The following is a 17,434-nucleotide window of genomic DNA, read 5'->3' on the forward strand; positions in this document are numbered from 1 at the left end:
AGACCCTTGGGATCATCGAGTCCAACCATCAGCCCTACTCTACAAAGTTCTCCCCTACACCATATCCCCCAACATCTCATCTAAACGACCCTTAAACACATCCAGGGATGGTGACTCCAACACCTCCCTGGGCAGCCTATTCCACTGTCTGACCACTCTTTCTGTGAAAAATTTTTTCCTAATGTCCAGTCTAAACCTCCCCTGTTGCAGTTTAAAGCCATTCCCTCTTGTTCTATCGCTAATTACCTGTGAGAAGAGACCAGCACCAACCTCTCTACAATGTCCTTTCAGGTAGCTGTAGACAGTGATGAGATCTCCCCTCAGCCTTCTCATCCTCAGACTAAACAGTCCCAGCTCCCTCAATCGCTCCTCACAAGATTTCTCCAGGCCCTTCACCAGCTTCGTTGCCCTCCTCTGCACTTGCTCCAGCACCTCGATATCCCTCTCGTATTGAGGTGCCCAAAACTGGACACAATACTCCAGGTGTGGCCCCACCAGTGCAGAGTACAGGGGGACTATCACCTCCCTACTTCTGCTGGTCACACTATTTCTAATACAAGCCAGGATGCCGTTGGCTTTCTTGACCACCTGGGCACACTGCTGGCTCATGTTCAGCTGCTTGTCAATTAGAACCCCCAGATCCTTCTCTCCCAGACAGCTCTCCAGCCACACCTCCCCAAGCCTGTAGCGATTCATGGGGTTGTTGTGGCCCAAGTGCAGGACCTGGCACTTGGCCTTATTGAAGCTCATCCCGTTAACATTGGCCCACTGATCCAATCTATACAAGTCTCTCTGTAGTGCCTCCCTATCTTCATGCAGATTGACACTCCTGCTTAACTTGGTATCATCTGCGAATTTACTGATGATACACTCTATGTCCTTATCAAGATCATCAATAAAGACGTTAAACAGAAATGGTCCCAACACCGAGCCCTGAGGATAGTCAGTTTTCTATGGAAATAATGGTATTAGAATGAGTGATAATGCAGTCTCAGACAGGATAATTTAGGGGAGTTGTAGATTCCTTGAAAAGAATCTCCCCATCTTCTCCTCTCTTCCCAGTCAGAGAATTTAAAGGGTATTTTCAGAGAGCTATTGATCTAATGACTCTATGATGATCTTTCTGAACAGGTAACTGGCTATTTAGGTCCATCACTGTGTACATATAACTTGTGTTGGTTTTCCTCACATTCAGAATTTTTGATTCATTAATGTTGTATTTGCTCTGCAAATCCTTGCCACATCATTTAGCAGCTCTGGGAGATCATTTAACAGCTACTCGTGGTCAGCTTTTGGTTTTATATCTTCAGAATTCTGTAGCTTCAGCGAACTTTCTATATTAGTATGCACCCTTTTTCAGATCATTTGTGTATGAGACTCCTTCTGCAAACTTCATTTCTATGCTTTGTTTCAGATGTTTAATCTGCAGAAAGATTTTCTCTTATAATCGATGACATGTTAGTCTCTTAAGATTGTTTGGAGAGAAATCTTGACAAAAGACTTTTAGGAATCCCCACATAGAGCACTTATGTCTAAAGAGCAAGATTCTGCACACTTTTAGATCTGAAAATGTATTCCAGTAGCACCCTGAGTCCTTGCTTGGATGAAGCTCAGGTAAGTACATAAAGTACCACCCTGACTTGTCTGGATGAAACCTGTGTGAGTACCGTCCTGTTTTCTCTCCCAAATCCTATTTTGAACTTGAAAAGAAACTCAGATGTGTGTACTGGAAATGAATTGTGTGATGTTTTGTCCAGGTTTTTGGTTTTGATGACCGGGGAGCAGGGCAAGATTCTGGGGCATACTGTGGCATACGCAGGCCTTGCAGATTACATGTGTATTAATTTAATGACCTTTATCTAAATACTTGTTAAATGCTTGCAAACACTAAACACTTTGCAAGGCACGTCTGTTGTATTCATAAGAAAAGAAAGAACACTGAGACTAAGTTATCAGAGAGAATTTAGCAACTGAGAGTACAACTAAGGCTTCCCAAGTGCCTAACAGACAAGATCACCTGTGTTTCTGAAAATGACACAGACAAAAAAGCCAACAAATCAAACCAAAATAAACCAATTTTCTCCCATGGTTTAAGGCTGAGGAGAGGAAAAAAAAAATCTGCACTTATGGTAGCAATGCTAAAACAGAAACATTACCTCACGGTGATTTAGAAGTCTCTCCAAATCTGCTGCCATTTGATTCTTGACACGCAGCAAAGCTGTCTTTTCTTTATTTAAAAGACTAGGAGAAAGAGGATAGGAAATGCAGTAATAGCAACAGATAATCTCTTTTAATCTTGTGTTCTGGCTGAAACACACATCTTCTAAAGCTAAATACTGGCAACAATGAAAATCTGCTCAAGTAATTGTATCAAATGATCTTCTCTGTGTTCAAGCATCAGAATTTTTATAAATGGACTTGAATGTACTGATATATACAAAATCTTATTTTACTCAAAAATGCTATTCAAAATCTTCATAAAATATGGGGGGCTTTTTTGATTCTCTGAAGGATAATTTAAATTATCAGAATCTTCTATTATTATCTCTTGGTTTCTTCTAGGCAAAATGAGCTCATTTTATAAGGAAAGTAAGGCTCCTTATATCTACACTTGTATATCAAAATATGGATTTCTGTGTTGTATGCATCACTAATAACAGCACACATTGTTCTCTCAGTATCACCTCTTTTAATACTATTGTATTTAGAATTTTAAAAATAACACACACAAGGAAGAACAACATCCAGCTCTCCCTTTCAGCTGTATAGTTTCTGCAGAAATGGTAAATGCATTTTTGCCATTTTTTATTTTACATTTCATGATAATGCATGGGATCAAGTTTATCCTGTGAACCAAGTATGAAAACTGTTTTAACACATAGGCATGCTTTTATAGCGCAATGTCAAGTTTAACTTTAATTGTTCTTTGTTTTCTTAGTTATAAAACATGAACATTTGAAATGTTTAGCATACACATTCTGATTCTAGGCAGCAATTCTAAGATAATTAAATGTATTTTCATATTTAGCCCCAACATCAGTTTCCAACAATAAACTTCAGACTAATGCATACATTATGCCAGTATATACTCCAGTTTGTTAAAATAGTCACAGAGATATTCTTGGAAGACTAATGTTATATATGCCATTATCATGACTTAACTAAATAGGTTGTACAATATAAACTATAACATAAATCAACAACTATGCAAAATGCAGTTCTGCATATGGAGTGCAAATACGTGATACTGAATACAGGCCAGGAGTTCAAAAGCAAATGTATTAAAATTTTATAAATGGAATGGAGCAATAAACACAAATTATTTAATATTCCCAGTATATAATCCAGAAATGATCAACAAAATAAATCAACCTTTTGTTTAATTGGCTGTGTATCATCCGCTTGTTTCAAATAAGCAACATCATCCTTTGCCCCAGAGATTTTCTGGCAGTTCCTTGCAAGCTCTGTACTGTAAATTACAACTGTCAATTCCTTCTAGGCATTCATTAATTCTCAGAAAAATTGTATGCTTTGGCCAAATTGCTTAGTTGTCTGAGTTATTTAAAAGGAAAGTAGTAACATTTATGAAAAACTACGAAGATATTTTAATATTTTCAAGTTTTATTTTCTGTAGCATTTTTAATCATGATGAAATTGCTGTACTATTTTTTTCCTGCGTTCATGTGTTATAACTTACTAATATGCCAGTTTTTCTTGGATTTCTGTACTTTCTAACAGCATAAACCAATCCTTTTAGAGAATGACTCATAAACTTATTAGAGAAGCAATAATAAAAGTTCCTTTATGCCTTAAATAGTGTACTGAATAAGCATAAACATCAGTGTTCATGACTAAACTAGAAGTTCATGTTCAGGATTCAATTTCCTTTACAGAACAGAACCTATTCTAGTTATACCTTCTGAAACAATATGACATGACTGGTCCATGTGGAGCAGTTCTAGTTTTCTTTGTTTATGGTCAAATATAGGAATCAGACTGCTACATCATTCAGTAGCACTTGATATGTTTTCTGTCATACATATGAATACAGAATTACCAAAGCACATGCAGACTTCAGATTTAGTAGTTTTGTAATAGTTATGCTTTTTCATTATCCCAAACAGAAGGAAATAATTCATATACTTCTGAAAGAATACTGCAAAAGAGTTATATATACATTTAAGAGAGCAAGAAAGCAGTTACCAGACACAACAATAATAAATTCACATCTGTAATGACTAAGTAAAGAAGAAATACCTTCAAAAGTTCAATTCTGGGAAGAAGACTGACCATTTCAGTCCCTGTTATGAAAACATTCAGAACAGGCATCTTGAATATCAGAAGTCAAGAAGATTCTAGCTTTAAATTACCCTACACTTCCATCAATTTAACCTAATCCAGTTTTAATTGGCAGTGTAACAAATCAGAGAGCAGCTTTATAATTTGTTTCAGCTGACCTAAGTAAAACTTGCTGAAAGATCTCCTTCCCTAACCACATACTGGTAATCCTCTCTTTGTGTTGGTACTAGAAAATAGGTGACTTACTGATCTGGATAGAAGCTGGAGTCTTTTTAAAGGTTATTTTTCATGTGGATCACCAAAACAACTTGATTTACCATGTACAGTGGAAACTCACAGCTGAAGGTAAGGATGAGACTGCTCCATTTGGTGACAGAGTGCTTTAACTGTCTTACTATGATTCTGAAACCACGATCTATGAGTCTAGACAAACCAGCTTCTCATACCTGAGCTCAAGTGTTATAACTTTCATCGTAAGAGACAGGATCTTCTTGACCATCTTTAACTAACCATAGTTTTAAGTTTTCATGACACAGAGATGTATTAATACTAAGAATACTAGAATACTAAACATTAAAAGAAATCTTCCAGTGACTTGTTCTGGGGTGAAAACATGTGAACACTTGGGAGAAATGGACTGTGTCAAAAATTATCTAATATCCCTGGAGTTACTTAACAGCACAAATGGCTGTTTTCACCTGCAGGGCAAGTGTAGACCATGCTGTGCTCCACACAGTCCCGGTCACTGATTCCTCCAGCCTGAGTGTAGAGAAGGTGCCCTTTGCGATACATCATGGCCCCAAAAGACCAGGTTGGAGAATTAACTGAAAAACAGTGCAGTTCCTGCTTTTTTTTGTGTGCCTGGGTTTCCAGAAGAAACCAAAATGTCTGGGAGGAGATTCAGTTTCATTCCATCATGCTTTCAAAACCTAGCCAGGTATGAATCCAGGTACCAGGAATGCAGGACTTGCCATGGAATACACTTGTCATACACATTGCTCATAGCAACCATGGCTTGTTTTGCTTTACCCAGGATCTAAACCCAAGGTAGCTCAGATATCATAAGAAAGACATATTTAGGTGACTTGATTTTTCTGGAGAATGGAGACTAATATTTCCCAGTCTCAGACTTTTAAAGCCTTTTGAATTTAGGTAATTAAGCCATCTTTTAAATCTCTGGTCTAAATAAACTAGCTACTATCCTATTTAGAGGCTTCTATTATTAGATTTTCCAGATAATATGCTTATGCTGGACACACTAAATAAACATGGTTTTATATATTACTGGTTTTTATTATTACTTCTCTTCAGTTTGAAAAGAAGTAGGTTTCTTTTTCAGTTGTCCTGGTTATAGAGTTAATTTTTCTTCTTAGTAGATAAAATAGCGCTGTGTTTTGGATTCAGTATAGGATTTAGTATGAGAATGCTAATAATACACTGATGTTTTGAGCTGTTGCTAAGAGATCAAGGACACTCCAACTCCCCATGTCCTGCCCGTGCGCAGGTGTACAAGAAGCTGGGAGAAAATTAGCCAGTGAAATATTCCATATCATGTAACGTCATGCTCAGTGTATAAAGGAGGGGTGGCTGGGAAGGAGGGGGTTCTCTCTCGCTTCCAGGATTGCAATTGCGGGATCTTAGTATTTCAGGATCGCTGGCTGAGAATGGGCTGGGTATCAGTCGGTGGGTGGTGAGCAATTGCATTGTGCATTACCTGTTTGTACATTCTATTATTGTTATTGTTTTATTTAAAATACTAAACTGTTTTTATCTCAGCCTACAAGTCTCCCTTCACCCTTTCAATTCCCTCCTCCATCCCCTGGGTAGGGGAGGGTGAGCGAGCGGCTGTGTGGTGTTCGGCTGCTGGCTGGGTTTAAACCACGACATCAGTGAACTGGGTACCCTAAATGCTATAAGAAATGAGGTCTGTGTCTTTCTGTTATTTTCACGTTACAGCATGATGAAGCTGAAAACAACGTCCAATCTTGAGTTATTTTTTTGCATTTTATGTTCATGTATAAATATTACCATCAAAAAATCAAACACAGAAATAGTATATGTGAAGATTTTGTACATAAAACTGAACATATAATATAGGCATATAGTGCAGCTATCCCATCTCTGCACATTACAGATGAATAGCTCAGAGCAGACAGCTGATATTTAAAGTCTAAGTCAAGTTTTCTTTTCAAGTCACATTGATAGAGAGGAGTATAAGAAATTCTGCAAATAAAAGTGTTTTAGAAGAAAGAATACATGAAAAATTTGTGATCTCTCATTGTGCGGCTAAATAACCACAGATCAGATTTTTAAAGGCCTTTGGGAGAGTATTGCTTAATGATTTTAATTGGAGTGCTTCAGGTGGCTTACAAACTCATCTGTGTAGTGTCCAAATTGAAAAGAAATTACTTTTTCAAATTGTAAAAAAAACCCCCCAAAAACCCCAAACAACTTTTTAAAAGTTGTAATACAGGTCAGAAAACATTCATTTGCAGGAAAAAAAAAAAAGCTTCTACAAATTTTGTTTGGAGAACTTCTCAGGTAAATTGCAGTAGTGTTGGAATAGATGATGCATATTTCACAGAATGGTAATGATCTCCTAAAAATCTCATTGCCCGTTCTGTGATGAGAAAAACCCAGCTAACACTGTATGCTGAGCTTTATGTTTGGATGGCAATTAAAGAACCCAAAATGTTTAGGTAAGGAGCATTTCAGTACATAGCTTCTTAGTGAGCAAAATCCTTGTACTGCTTCGAGATTTGCCACACAGTTAGGCTTTTGAGGAGTGCTTTTGGGTAAGTGAACCACTTTTTAAAACACAGAAATTTGAGTAACTGCATTTAAAATAAATACCCTCTCTTTATGAATGAAGTCCTGTTTAATGTCTCCAATTATTTATAAAACTAGATGTTTTTAGCAGAAAATTAAAACTAAAACTACAATTACTTCACTACACACATAAGAATGAAATTCAGAGATTTGTTTTTCCACAGCATGACATAGTTACAAGGCATTTCTTTTCAAAAGGAGTGCTAAATGTGATGTTTTCATTTCTGGTTAAACAACTGTATGCTAGAGTTTTCTTTATAGTAGGAAGGAGTCATCCTCATACATACCACTGCTCTTATTAACCATTGCTATTTACTTTTATTAACGAGAGTGCTATGTGGACTGACATAAATGAGAGATTACCTAACAGAATATTTTGAGATATGCAGACCACCTATAAATTCACCCTGCAGATGCCCTGTCATTCAAGAACAGAAGTTTTGTATCTGAAGCCTATCTGCAGGTGCATGGCTCAGTGCACAAGTACACGAAGTGTTCTGTTCCCAGGGCCACCTCGGTTGTCTCCATGGCTAAGTGCCAGCACAGCCCATGGCCTGCCAGGGAGAAATCTAAGGGGTTGGGAGGGAGAGTGTAAGTGAACATATGTGTGGGCAACATCTGACAGAGCTTCTGTTACCCCTAAACCATCTCTCCTTTTATCTTTGAGTAGCAACACACTTGTGCCTTCACACTTGAATCTAAAGAGTAATGTCACACACCTGTAATAACCTGGAGATGGGTCCCTAGTTGTTCATGCAAATAACTAACAGCAATGGCAGCTGCTCAGCTAAGTGTTTACCCCAACTGCAATAGCTCTTGCAGTTCTTAGTGAAAAAATGGAAAGATCCACAGACTGTGTGTGAGATATCCAGAACAGACACACTTCTCAGCAAGCCAAAGTATCTCCTGTTCTGGTGGAATATACTACTTTAAGGCCTTGATTCAATCTGGTACCTACTTTGACTATTCCTCTCCTTTCAAGGAGAGGTTGGATGTGGCTTTAAGCAACCTGATCTAGTGGAAGATGTCCTTACCCATGGCAGGGGGGGTCAAAACTAGATGATCTTTAAAGGTCCCTTCCGACCCAAACCATTCTATGATTCAGTTTAAGAGCTACTGACACAAGCAACCTTGAGTACTATTTGAATAGTCCTCCCAAGTGAGGAAGACATTTTGATATGGAGGGTCTGAAAGACAGCCTTAGCTCTAGAGGTGTGATGCTTAAGGATGAAGGCATGTAAGCTGCTCTGGTTAAAGTGAACTTTGAAGACCATGTTGGAAGGAAACTTAGGAACTGCAGGACTTCAAGAGTATTATATCAAAATGATCTGCCTGAATCTATCCCACTCCTCTTCTGGAAATAACTGCTGTCAGAAACGACACTTTCATAGAATGATGCAACGTGAAGAATCCTGAACACAGGTTGCTGCAAAACATTTATAAGGTTGCAAAAAAGTACTGACTCATTATCCTGGGAAAACTGTTGGAACTTAAACACCCTAGGAGTACATTCTAAGAAGATTATTGGCCATCATCACTGTGCACAGAAGCCAATTATGGATTAAGTCTAAAAAAGTGAATTGACTTGCAAATTAGTCCTTGCTGATCCCTCCACACTCAAGTTGAGAGGTGACAGAGAACACTGGCACTGATAACATAGATGTGACTGCTCTACCTAGGGAATCCATAATTTATGTAGTGCAGAACCATCCCCCTTGATGAACAGATGAGATAAAAACACAACATGAAAAGAACACTCCTCCACCATAGATTCTGCACACTAAACATGAAGGGAGGAAAAGCATGATCAAGCATAGGGCAGCTGCGAGGGTGAAACTAGGTATTCAGTCTTGGTTGTCAGGGTGCAGGCATATCAATATTATGTTGTCTACAGTCTGGTACTCAAATACAAGATTAAAAAAAAAGATATTAAACAAATTACTAGTATTTTTAAAGGTCTGTCTAAAAAAAAAAGAATTTGAACATTATTTTTCCATTAGCTGGTATTTATGAAACTGTTTTTTAGAAATAAAATTAATGCATGTACTGTAAGATTTTTAAAAATAATAATGTACTTCGTGTAACTGTAGCATAAATTAAACCTCAACTTAAAAAGGCTACTGCAGAACTGCAGTATTAACTATTAATTATATGTAACGGTTGAAGAAAAATTTCATTTTGAAATGGCTTTACAAATATTAAGTTTTTCCCTTAGCTCCGAGATACAGAGAAAGCAGGCTTCATAAGCCACGTTTAGTGTTTTCACTATTACTTTTCTACTAGCACCGACATTATCTGCAGAATTTAGGGTCCTCCTTGAGGAGCACTAATTCTCTGAACTCATCCTCTCAAAAGTATTCCACACACAAACCAACAAAATGCTGTTTATTAAACTAAGACAGATAGGAATAGTGGTCTAAATCTTTTGATCCAGCAGAGCTTCATTTGGCATATATTTGGTAGGGATTATCATTAATTTACTTAAATCCAATTCTGATTCAGTTCTGGAATAGCTTGCAGCTAGACTGGTCCACAAAGTAATCTGAAATCACCTGAGGGATATTTTAATTTAAACTGGAATGTACATTTCTGGTATGTAATGGTTCTCTGGTTAGAAATCCCTTCCTCTAACCTTCCTCTCATTTATGGGAAAGCAAAGGAGCAACATTATTAATTTTATATCAGATTATGATTTCTCCTGTGCTCTAGGGAATATCAGCTAACAATTTAGGATGTTTGTTTTAAATACGGCATTATGAATAGTAAAATTAGGGACTACTAATATGTATCCAAAAGCCCTAAGACATTAGGCTCTTTCCAAGAATTTCCCTGGCCTATGAAACTATGGCAAAGTTGAGGCAAACTTGTGATAAGGGAATAATAATTAGTTTTAGTTTACAAGAGATATTGGAAACTACAGGAAAAAAATTCTTACCAAAACATTTGATGTGCAAAGTGTTACACTTTTTTACTTCAAAAACATTAAGGATAAAAACATTTTTTTGTCGACCACATTTTCATTTACAGAAATATGGACTAGTGGTGAGCACACCCCACCTCACCACAGTAGAGTACTGTTGGTATGTTTACCACAAATGCTTGCATTGTGGTGGAGATCCATTTTCTTCCTCAACCTCAGGCACTTGAAGATGCCAAAAATTCCCTTATAGTTAATGGAGAGTAACAGGCATCTCTAGCAAATGACTCATGCCATCCAAAATCTGAATTCCTTTTTGGAGATGCCACTTCCTCCACAAACTACTAAGGAAAGATGACCTAACTAAATTCCTAATTTAGGTGCCTTAACTTGTAGGCAAAGTTTAGGAAGAATATCTGGGCATACAGATTATTTGTAATAAAACATAAAAACTCAACAGAATCAATGCTAATAATGCATTTAAGTTCTTGTATATTTTGAAGGCATGAAACATACACTTTCAGAAATGACCTCACCTATTTATTCCCTTTTTTTTCCCCTACCTTTTGAGACACTTTTGGACTACTGTGTGAATAATGAAAGATGTTTTCATGTTACTGTAATCTAAAAGTGTAATGTGCTAGTAACCAATTCTTTGAAGATTTTTTTTTTCACAATTGGAAAGTAAGAATCCTGCATATATAGGAACATTGTGATTTTTCATGTCCTGGAAGAATATAATTTAACTCTGAAGTTTTTCTTATAATATACAAAGTCTAAGAAAATATTAAAAATGCTTGATTCTGGAATAAAAAAAGATCTATTCTTACTGAATCAAAGTTGAGCCCAGTGAAAGGTATCTTGTCAGGAAGTGTGAATGCATAGTTCAATTTATTTATAAATGTATTGATTTATGTATAGATTTACTTGGATAATAAGCATTTTTAGGTATTCCTCAAGGCATAACAAATACTATGCCAAGCCATCAAAACACTCTGAATAGATACATATGGAAAACAGTATGTAGGATAAAGTATTTAGCTATGGTAAGTCCTCCTTTTTCTATTTTCATTGCTTCAGCAGATTTGTGGGGAAAAAAACCCTGTATTTTTCATGTAATTGCTTTGTAATACAATCACAATAATGCTTCATAATTGTTACTGTATGTGTATCCTAAACCAAGATACACATAAACACCTAATAGTTAAAATGCTAATCCTTCTGTAGTGCAGTGGGACACAGCTATCAACTTCCTTGAAAATCAAGGGACAGATTATTTCATAACAGTTTACTTGAGAACCAAATGTTAAACATAATTTATAAAGCTATATGATGGTGGGAAGCTGATCAGTGGTCAGAGAGCTCTGACAGCTGGATATAACACCAAATCAGAGTCTCCACCGGAGGAAATCTGCTTGAATTATGCCTGAAATACCCTTTGCTGGTGGACTAGTCTTATTTTTCTCTGACTTTATTCCTTTATATTCACTTTTATACATCTGGTGTGTCATTCTTTCATTTTACTCTTCTAAACCTTCCTCTACTTTATGAAAGCTCTTCTGAACTCCAAACTCTAAACCTGTCGTTGCTGCTTTTTTTAACCTAAAGCCTCTTTTTCTAACAGTATGAGAGAAATCACTGATGCTAGTTCCAGCATAAAGACTGAATTTTGTCAATGATGGAATGTCAACATCTCCTACTTAATTGCCAATAACATAATTGTTTTCTAATGATAAACACATAAGTGATTTCACTTGCACTTTAAAATAAAGAAACATTGATTACCTGACGTCTTTTTCAAGTTGTGTAATATGTTCTTTCTGTAGACTTATTTGAGAATCTCTCTGTTGCACAGTTTCAATGAGGTATTTGTATGGCTGTTGTACTTGACTCAACAAAGAATTTGCTCTGTCCAGCTGCCAAAAAAAAAAGTATTACTACTATAAATTGTATAATTTATAAAACACAATTACTTGACTATTATTATTACTGGATATTATTATTACCAATGGCATAATAATATAAAACTCAAACCTGTTACTTCACAAAAAAAAAGAAACAAACTACACTCAAATTACTCTCTAGCACATTGTCCTCTCAATTTTCTATCCTAATTATATGATATTTTCACTGCAATAACACTATTGCTTTCTACAATTCCTTAATCTGAATTTTCAAGAATTTTAATGTAATAGTTTCCATAGATGAAAAGAGTTAGTATAGACAAGGCCTCTGCTTGTTCACAAGTGACTTTTTTAAAACAGCATACTATTACATTCGAACTTTCAGCTCAGAAATTGAAATCTAAATAAAAACATGGAAGAAAAGTCCCCTTTCCTCTAATCAATTACTGTATATGAACAGTGAAATCCAACAGGATCTTTTTAAGAGTAGTATAAAATAATTGTCATACCCATAAGTAGGAAATAAACCTTTCTAGCCCTATTCCCTGAACAAATTAGGATTACTAAGTTTAAAAAGCTTGCATCTTGAGCAACACAGCAAGATCATTCACTAAAATACATACAGAATTAAGATCACACATCAAGATTTAGCAGTTTCAGCAGCTAGAGTACATGTAAGTCAAGAATACCAACTAGATTACTTAAAAAATAAATTAAAGTCTTTTAAAGTTTAGATAGCAACAGTTCTAATGGAATGAATTTAATGGAAAATGGTTAAGCTTTCCAATTTCTCAATAGATTAGACAATCTGCATTTGCCAAATCAGACTCAGGAGCCAGTTGTCCTATTTAGTGTTGTTCCAAACAGCAGGGAAAAAACCCAACCACTTCCTACAGAACCAGACCATTTAAATAATATTTCAGGACTTTGCTAAAATCAGATTTGTCTCCTATTCAAAATTTTCAAAACATGAGACTGTTTCCATCTTTCTCTGATTCCACTGTATTTTTATTGCAGTTTTACTTCTGCCCTCTATACTCTGTTAAATGAGCAAAGAACTTGTAATGGTTCACATTTATTAAAAATCAGAATATAGACAAAACTTTGCTGGTTCACCTTGCTGTCCTTACTAAAAGAGGAGTTTACCTCATGTTTTAAAAAGTGAAGTGAGAGACACTTCACTGCACTTCAAATTAATGCAAATCTTTAAGTATTATTTAAATACATTAGTACCTTCAGGAAATACCTATTCTAGTCCACAGTGAAATGCCAAATTCATTGTAGAGAAGGAAAAAAAAAAAAAAAAGAGGCAATCATCATCTTAAAGAAACTAATTATCTTCAATAAATTGATAAGCAATTAAAGAAGCTATTATTTTTCTAAGAGTAGAAGCTTCTCTTTCAGGAAGACAACAGACAGTCTTTACATTATAAACAGGTAATTCCAAGACACGGAGAACTGATTTTTAGGATGGTCTAAAACTGCAGTATAAAACCTTGAAGCTGCCATTATAGGAGAAAATTAATCCAACTGATCTTGTTTGGAATCCTGTTCTTGATAGCCTAAGAACTTTCAAAGGATGCTGTCATTATAAAAGTTCCTCATTGTTCTCACTGATAAGAATTAAAGTACTTCAACGGAAAAGGACAAATGAGGTGTTAGCAGCATCAAACCAAGTCTTACAAGTCATCTGTTAACTTGCTAACTTCACCAGCTAAAAAGCATGCTGCCATTATGAAAAAAGGCTATCCCTCCCTCTCCATGGTGGCGCTTTGCTGCCAGTTTGATTCTATAAACTTAAAAGTGGTTGTCACTAAGCTGTAATTAATTAATCATTAAATGCAATTAATGGATGGATTTTACTAATATACACACATGTATATAAATTAAGCATTATCCTTGGGCAAAAGCATTATTTTTTGTAAGCAACTTCAATTTCTTTTTGCCTTAATGTACAATGTTTACTTCAGTATTTCTGTGTCGTTCTTTTAAGCAATAAATCTAATACCTTGCAATTTAACATTTATTATTTATCCCTGAATAGACATCTCCATCAAGCCAAAGGATTTAATCATTGTTCAGCTTGATCTATACTCTTTTTTTTCAGAGTGAGGTGTAAACCTGCTTTTAGTAAAAAAAGTTTCAATCGAGGCATACAAAAAACACAAATACAATGCCAAGATGAGGCCTCGAAAAAGTCATTCAGCAGCAGCTGAATGTATTGGCTTAGTAAATTTCTTTATTTAGGATATCACTTTTACTTTATACTGCCTCAGTATTTACTTTTTAAGTCACACAATGACCATATTAGCCTTCTAGACACAAGAGGCTGTCTCTCCAGTTATGTCACTGTTGTTCAAAACCTCTGCAAAGTGAATTCATTCCAAAATTTAGATTGAACACTAAATGTAGTAATTGCAGATCACTACTTTGTGGAAGCTGATATATAGGCTTCCACTTACTTAAACTGAGAGTAACATGAAGTGAGTGACAGAGGCAATAAACTGATTATCACTAGCCGAGGATCTTCCTTGGATCAGGACATGAGAAGTCCTTTATTCTGCTTGTCCTAGACATGATCAACAAACCTGTAGTATGAAATGTCTCAATAACTACTTTAACATTGCAAGTCACTGCTATACAAAGAAACAGAAAGAGGACTTCACGGGAAAATTATTTTCTAATGCTGTATCATGACCTGAAAATAGATAGGATTCTGCAGTTAAATAAAGCCTGATGAACTATAATGGGACTAACTGAAGACAAGTTTTTTTCAGCAGCTGAGCTTTTCCATAGGGTTCCAACTTTCAAGAAGGCACATGATATCAGACTTCCAACTAATGAATGAAATTATGGACAAGGCAATCTGATGAAGCATTCGGACCTGAATGCCAGACATGAGTTTAATAGGAATCAGGTCTTAAAAGATTTTATTTAACCTTATAAGTTTGATGCTAATAGGCTTCGTAGCTGTGCATTAGCTATCTGCAAGACATTTAGCTTCATACTGGATGACATTCTGATTTAAACTATATAGTTATATGATCAAGAAAGGGCTACATGGCATCTCATGGGAGAATAAAAATGAGGTGAAGATGTTCTAGTGGAATTTTGAAGTAATTTGAACTAAGGTCACTGGTACTGGGTCTTTCATCAGTGATTTAGAAGCAAATATAAAACCACTCTGGGTAAGAAGAAATGTATTGAAGTGGAAACCAGACAGATTTAAGTGGGAAATAAAGCATTGATCTTATTAATGATAGTGAAAGAATAGTGATATAGAAAAATACCAAGGATAACACTGGATTCAGAGATCTCTTGATGTTTCCAAGTCAAGAAGATTTGAAAGATATATTTTAGTCAAATACAAATTACTACGATATACCTAAGAGGAATCCATAATAAATTGTAGTATTGGTTAAAAAAAATCCATACTTCACTGTTCATGTATCTTCATTGAAATAATATATATAATCACATATATACACACACACAAAATATTTTAAAATTAATGTAATTTTAAAATATGTAGAAAGTGCAAGTATTTGCACTGTGAAGTACTTGAGAGTAGTTATTCTAATTTCTAATTACCATGGCTTTAAAAATCAAACTGTTAATCACTTTACTGAAGCAATCAGCCTAGAAATTCCATATGGCGAAAATATCTAACAGCAAATCTAGACGTTCCTGGGTTAGGAAAACTAGAGGAACTAAGGAAACTTAGAAGACAATCTTAAAAATATTTCAAAAAATTAGTTTGCCCTAATTCTGGGAGATGTCAAGCTGAGTTTTGTTTAGTGTTTGTTCTCCACATCAATGTAATATGCTATTTCAGGTATTATATACAGAATTTTAAAAGATCATGAAATTCAACTCATTGTAACAAGGTAAAAAAAAAATTTTTAGCTTTTTTAAAAAGCAGCTTATATTAAACATTCCCTAGAGTTGTACATTCAAAAGACTCAAGAACTGCACAATGTAGAAAAGGATTTACAGAAATATCTTCAAAAGTGATTTAAGAGAAGTAGTTGTGTAAAAAGTAATGAGGTATTCATTGAACAATTAACTACCAAACAGAACAAACTAGTTTGGCTAGCTGGTCTTCTGCTTAGAAATCAGAACGTTGTCTGTCTGGCTTACATTCTTGTTCAGCCTGTAAAATAATCCCTCTTTCAATCTTCGCTTCAAAATACAATATAAACTTGGAAAATGTTTAACACAGAGTTTTGATTAATTATAAGGCCATTTTTTGACATCAAATAGATAATAAACACTGTTTAGAAAATATTCCATTTTATGAACAGCTGTTCTGCAATGTTTATAGTCTCTACAGATTTGATTTTTTTGTAGCAGTAATTTACCTCTTGTGAAATCTGTATTACTTGTTCCTTCTGATGTTGCAGATCTTTTACAAGCAACGAGTTTTGCTTTTCTAGCTGCAGTAACCTCCTTGCCAAGTGAACACTGTGCCAATAAAAAGCAAGCTCAAGTTGAATTTTTTCCAAAATATGCAAAAGAAATTTTCACATTTGTATTTCAGAACTTGATTGCCTTAATTTTTCACCAATGCTTAAATACTAATACATATAAACTACATACTGAAACATGCAGAATGGTCAAAGCTAAAAAAACAATGAAAAGATTACAAAATTAACAGCCCTGAGATAGCATTCCCACAGTTATGCCATTGTAATATTTTTTTACAAAGTAATTACCTATATAATTTGTACAATACTACAAAATTGCAGTAATCATGTCAAAATGTTTCAACTAAGTATTTACTTTTTAGCAACTTTAGGGAATCACTGTAATTGGCTTCTCCTTAAATCATTTTTTAAAAAATGCACATTAATATACATTTTGTAGTGGAACGCTGAAAAATGTAGTATTTTATCATTTTTAAAACAGAGGCAAAATTGTTTTGTCTGACAATTAATATGCTAAATAATTAAATGTTATTGCCACTTTTTTTTAAAAAAAAAACCCTCTTACACAGATCCACAAATTAACTTAGAAGAAAAAGGATTATTGACTGACTTAAACACTCTACTTAAAAAATTAGATCCTCAACCTCTTGTTTCATGTCCAAAGTCAGAAAAGTTTATCATCAATTCATCAGCATAGTTCCACAGGCAGCAATGGGAAGATTCGGTATGCAATTGTAGAGCCTACTTCCAGACATCTAACCTAGTCTTTCAAGCTGTTATTAATCATTTAGTTCTATTCAATACAGTCTGTAGAGCCTGACTATATTCCACTAAAATGGACTCTTGGATGGTGAATTGAAATGTACTCCAAACTCCATTGACTGTATTGAGGAACTGACATCACCTACCTGGACTTGTGCAAAGCATTTGACACTGTCCCTCATGACACGCTTGTCTTTAAACTGGAGAGACTTGAATTTGAAGAATGGCCCACTCAATGGATAAGGAATTGGTTGGATGGTCGCACTCAAAAAGCTGTGGTCAATGGTTCGATGTCC

The 17,434-nt window shown here is 35.3% G+C and overlaps 1 protein-coding gene across 2 annotated transcripts in view; it reads right to left on the reverse strand.

Annotated features, from left to right (window-relative positions):
* The window catches only part of PIBF1 (progesterone immunomodulatory binding factor 1), a 120,895-nt gene that overhangs the window by 20,691 nt on the left and 82,770 nt on the right, over positions 1–17,434 (reverse strand). For both annotated transcript variants that reach the window (XM_074859515.1, XM_074859516.1), the window contains exons 14-16: positions 16,311–16,413; positions 11,831–11,961; positions 2,157–2,241 (exon numbers count right to left, since the gene is read on the reverse strand). In XM_074859515.1, the coding sequence (XP_074715616.1) occupies positions 2,157–2,241; positions 11,831–11,961; positions 16,311–16,413 (319 nt within the window). The remainder of the gene's footprint in view (positions 1–2,156; positions 2,242–11,830; positions 11,962–16,310; positions 16,414–17,434) is intronic.

The sequence above is a fragment of the Strix uralensis genome, chromosome 2, assembly GCF_047716275.1.
Source record: "Strix uralensis isolate ZFMK-TIS-50842 chromosome 2, bStrUra1, whole genome shotgun sequence".
Taxonomy (NCBI): domain Eukaryota; kingdom Metazoa; phylum Chordata; class Aves; order Strigiformes; family Strigidae; genus Strix; species Strix uralensis.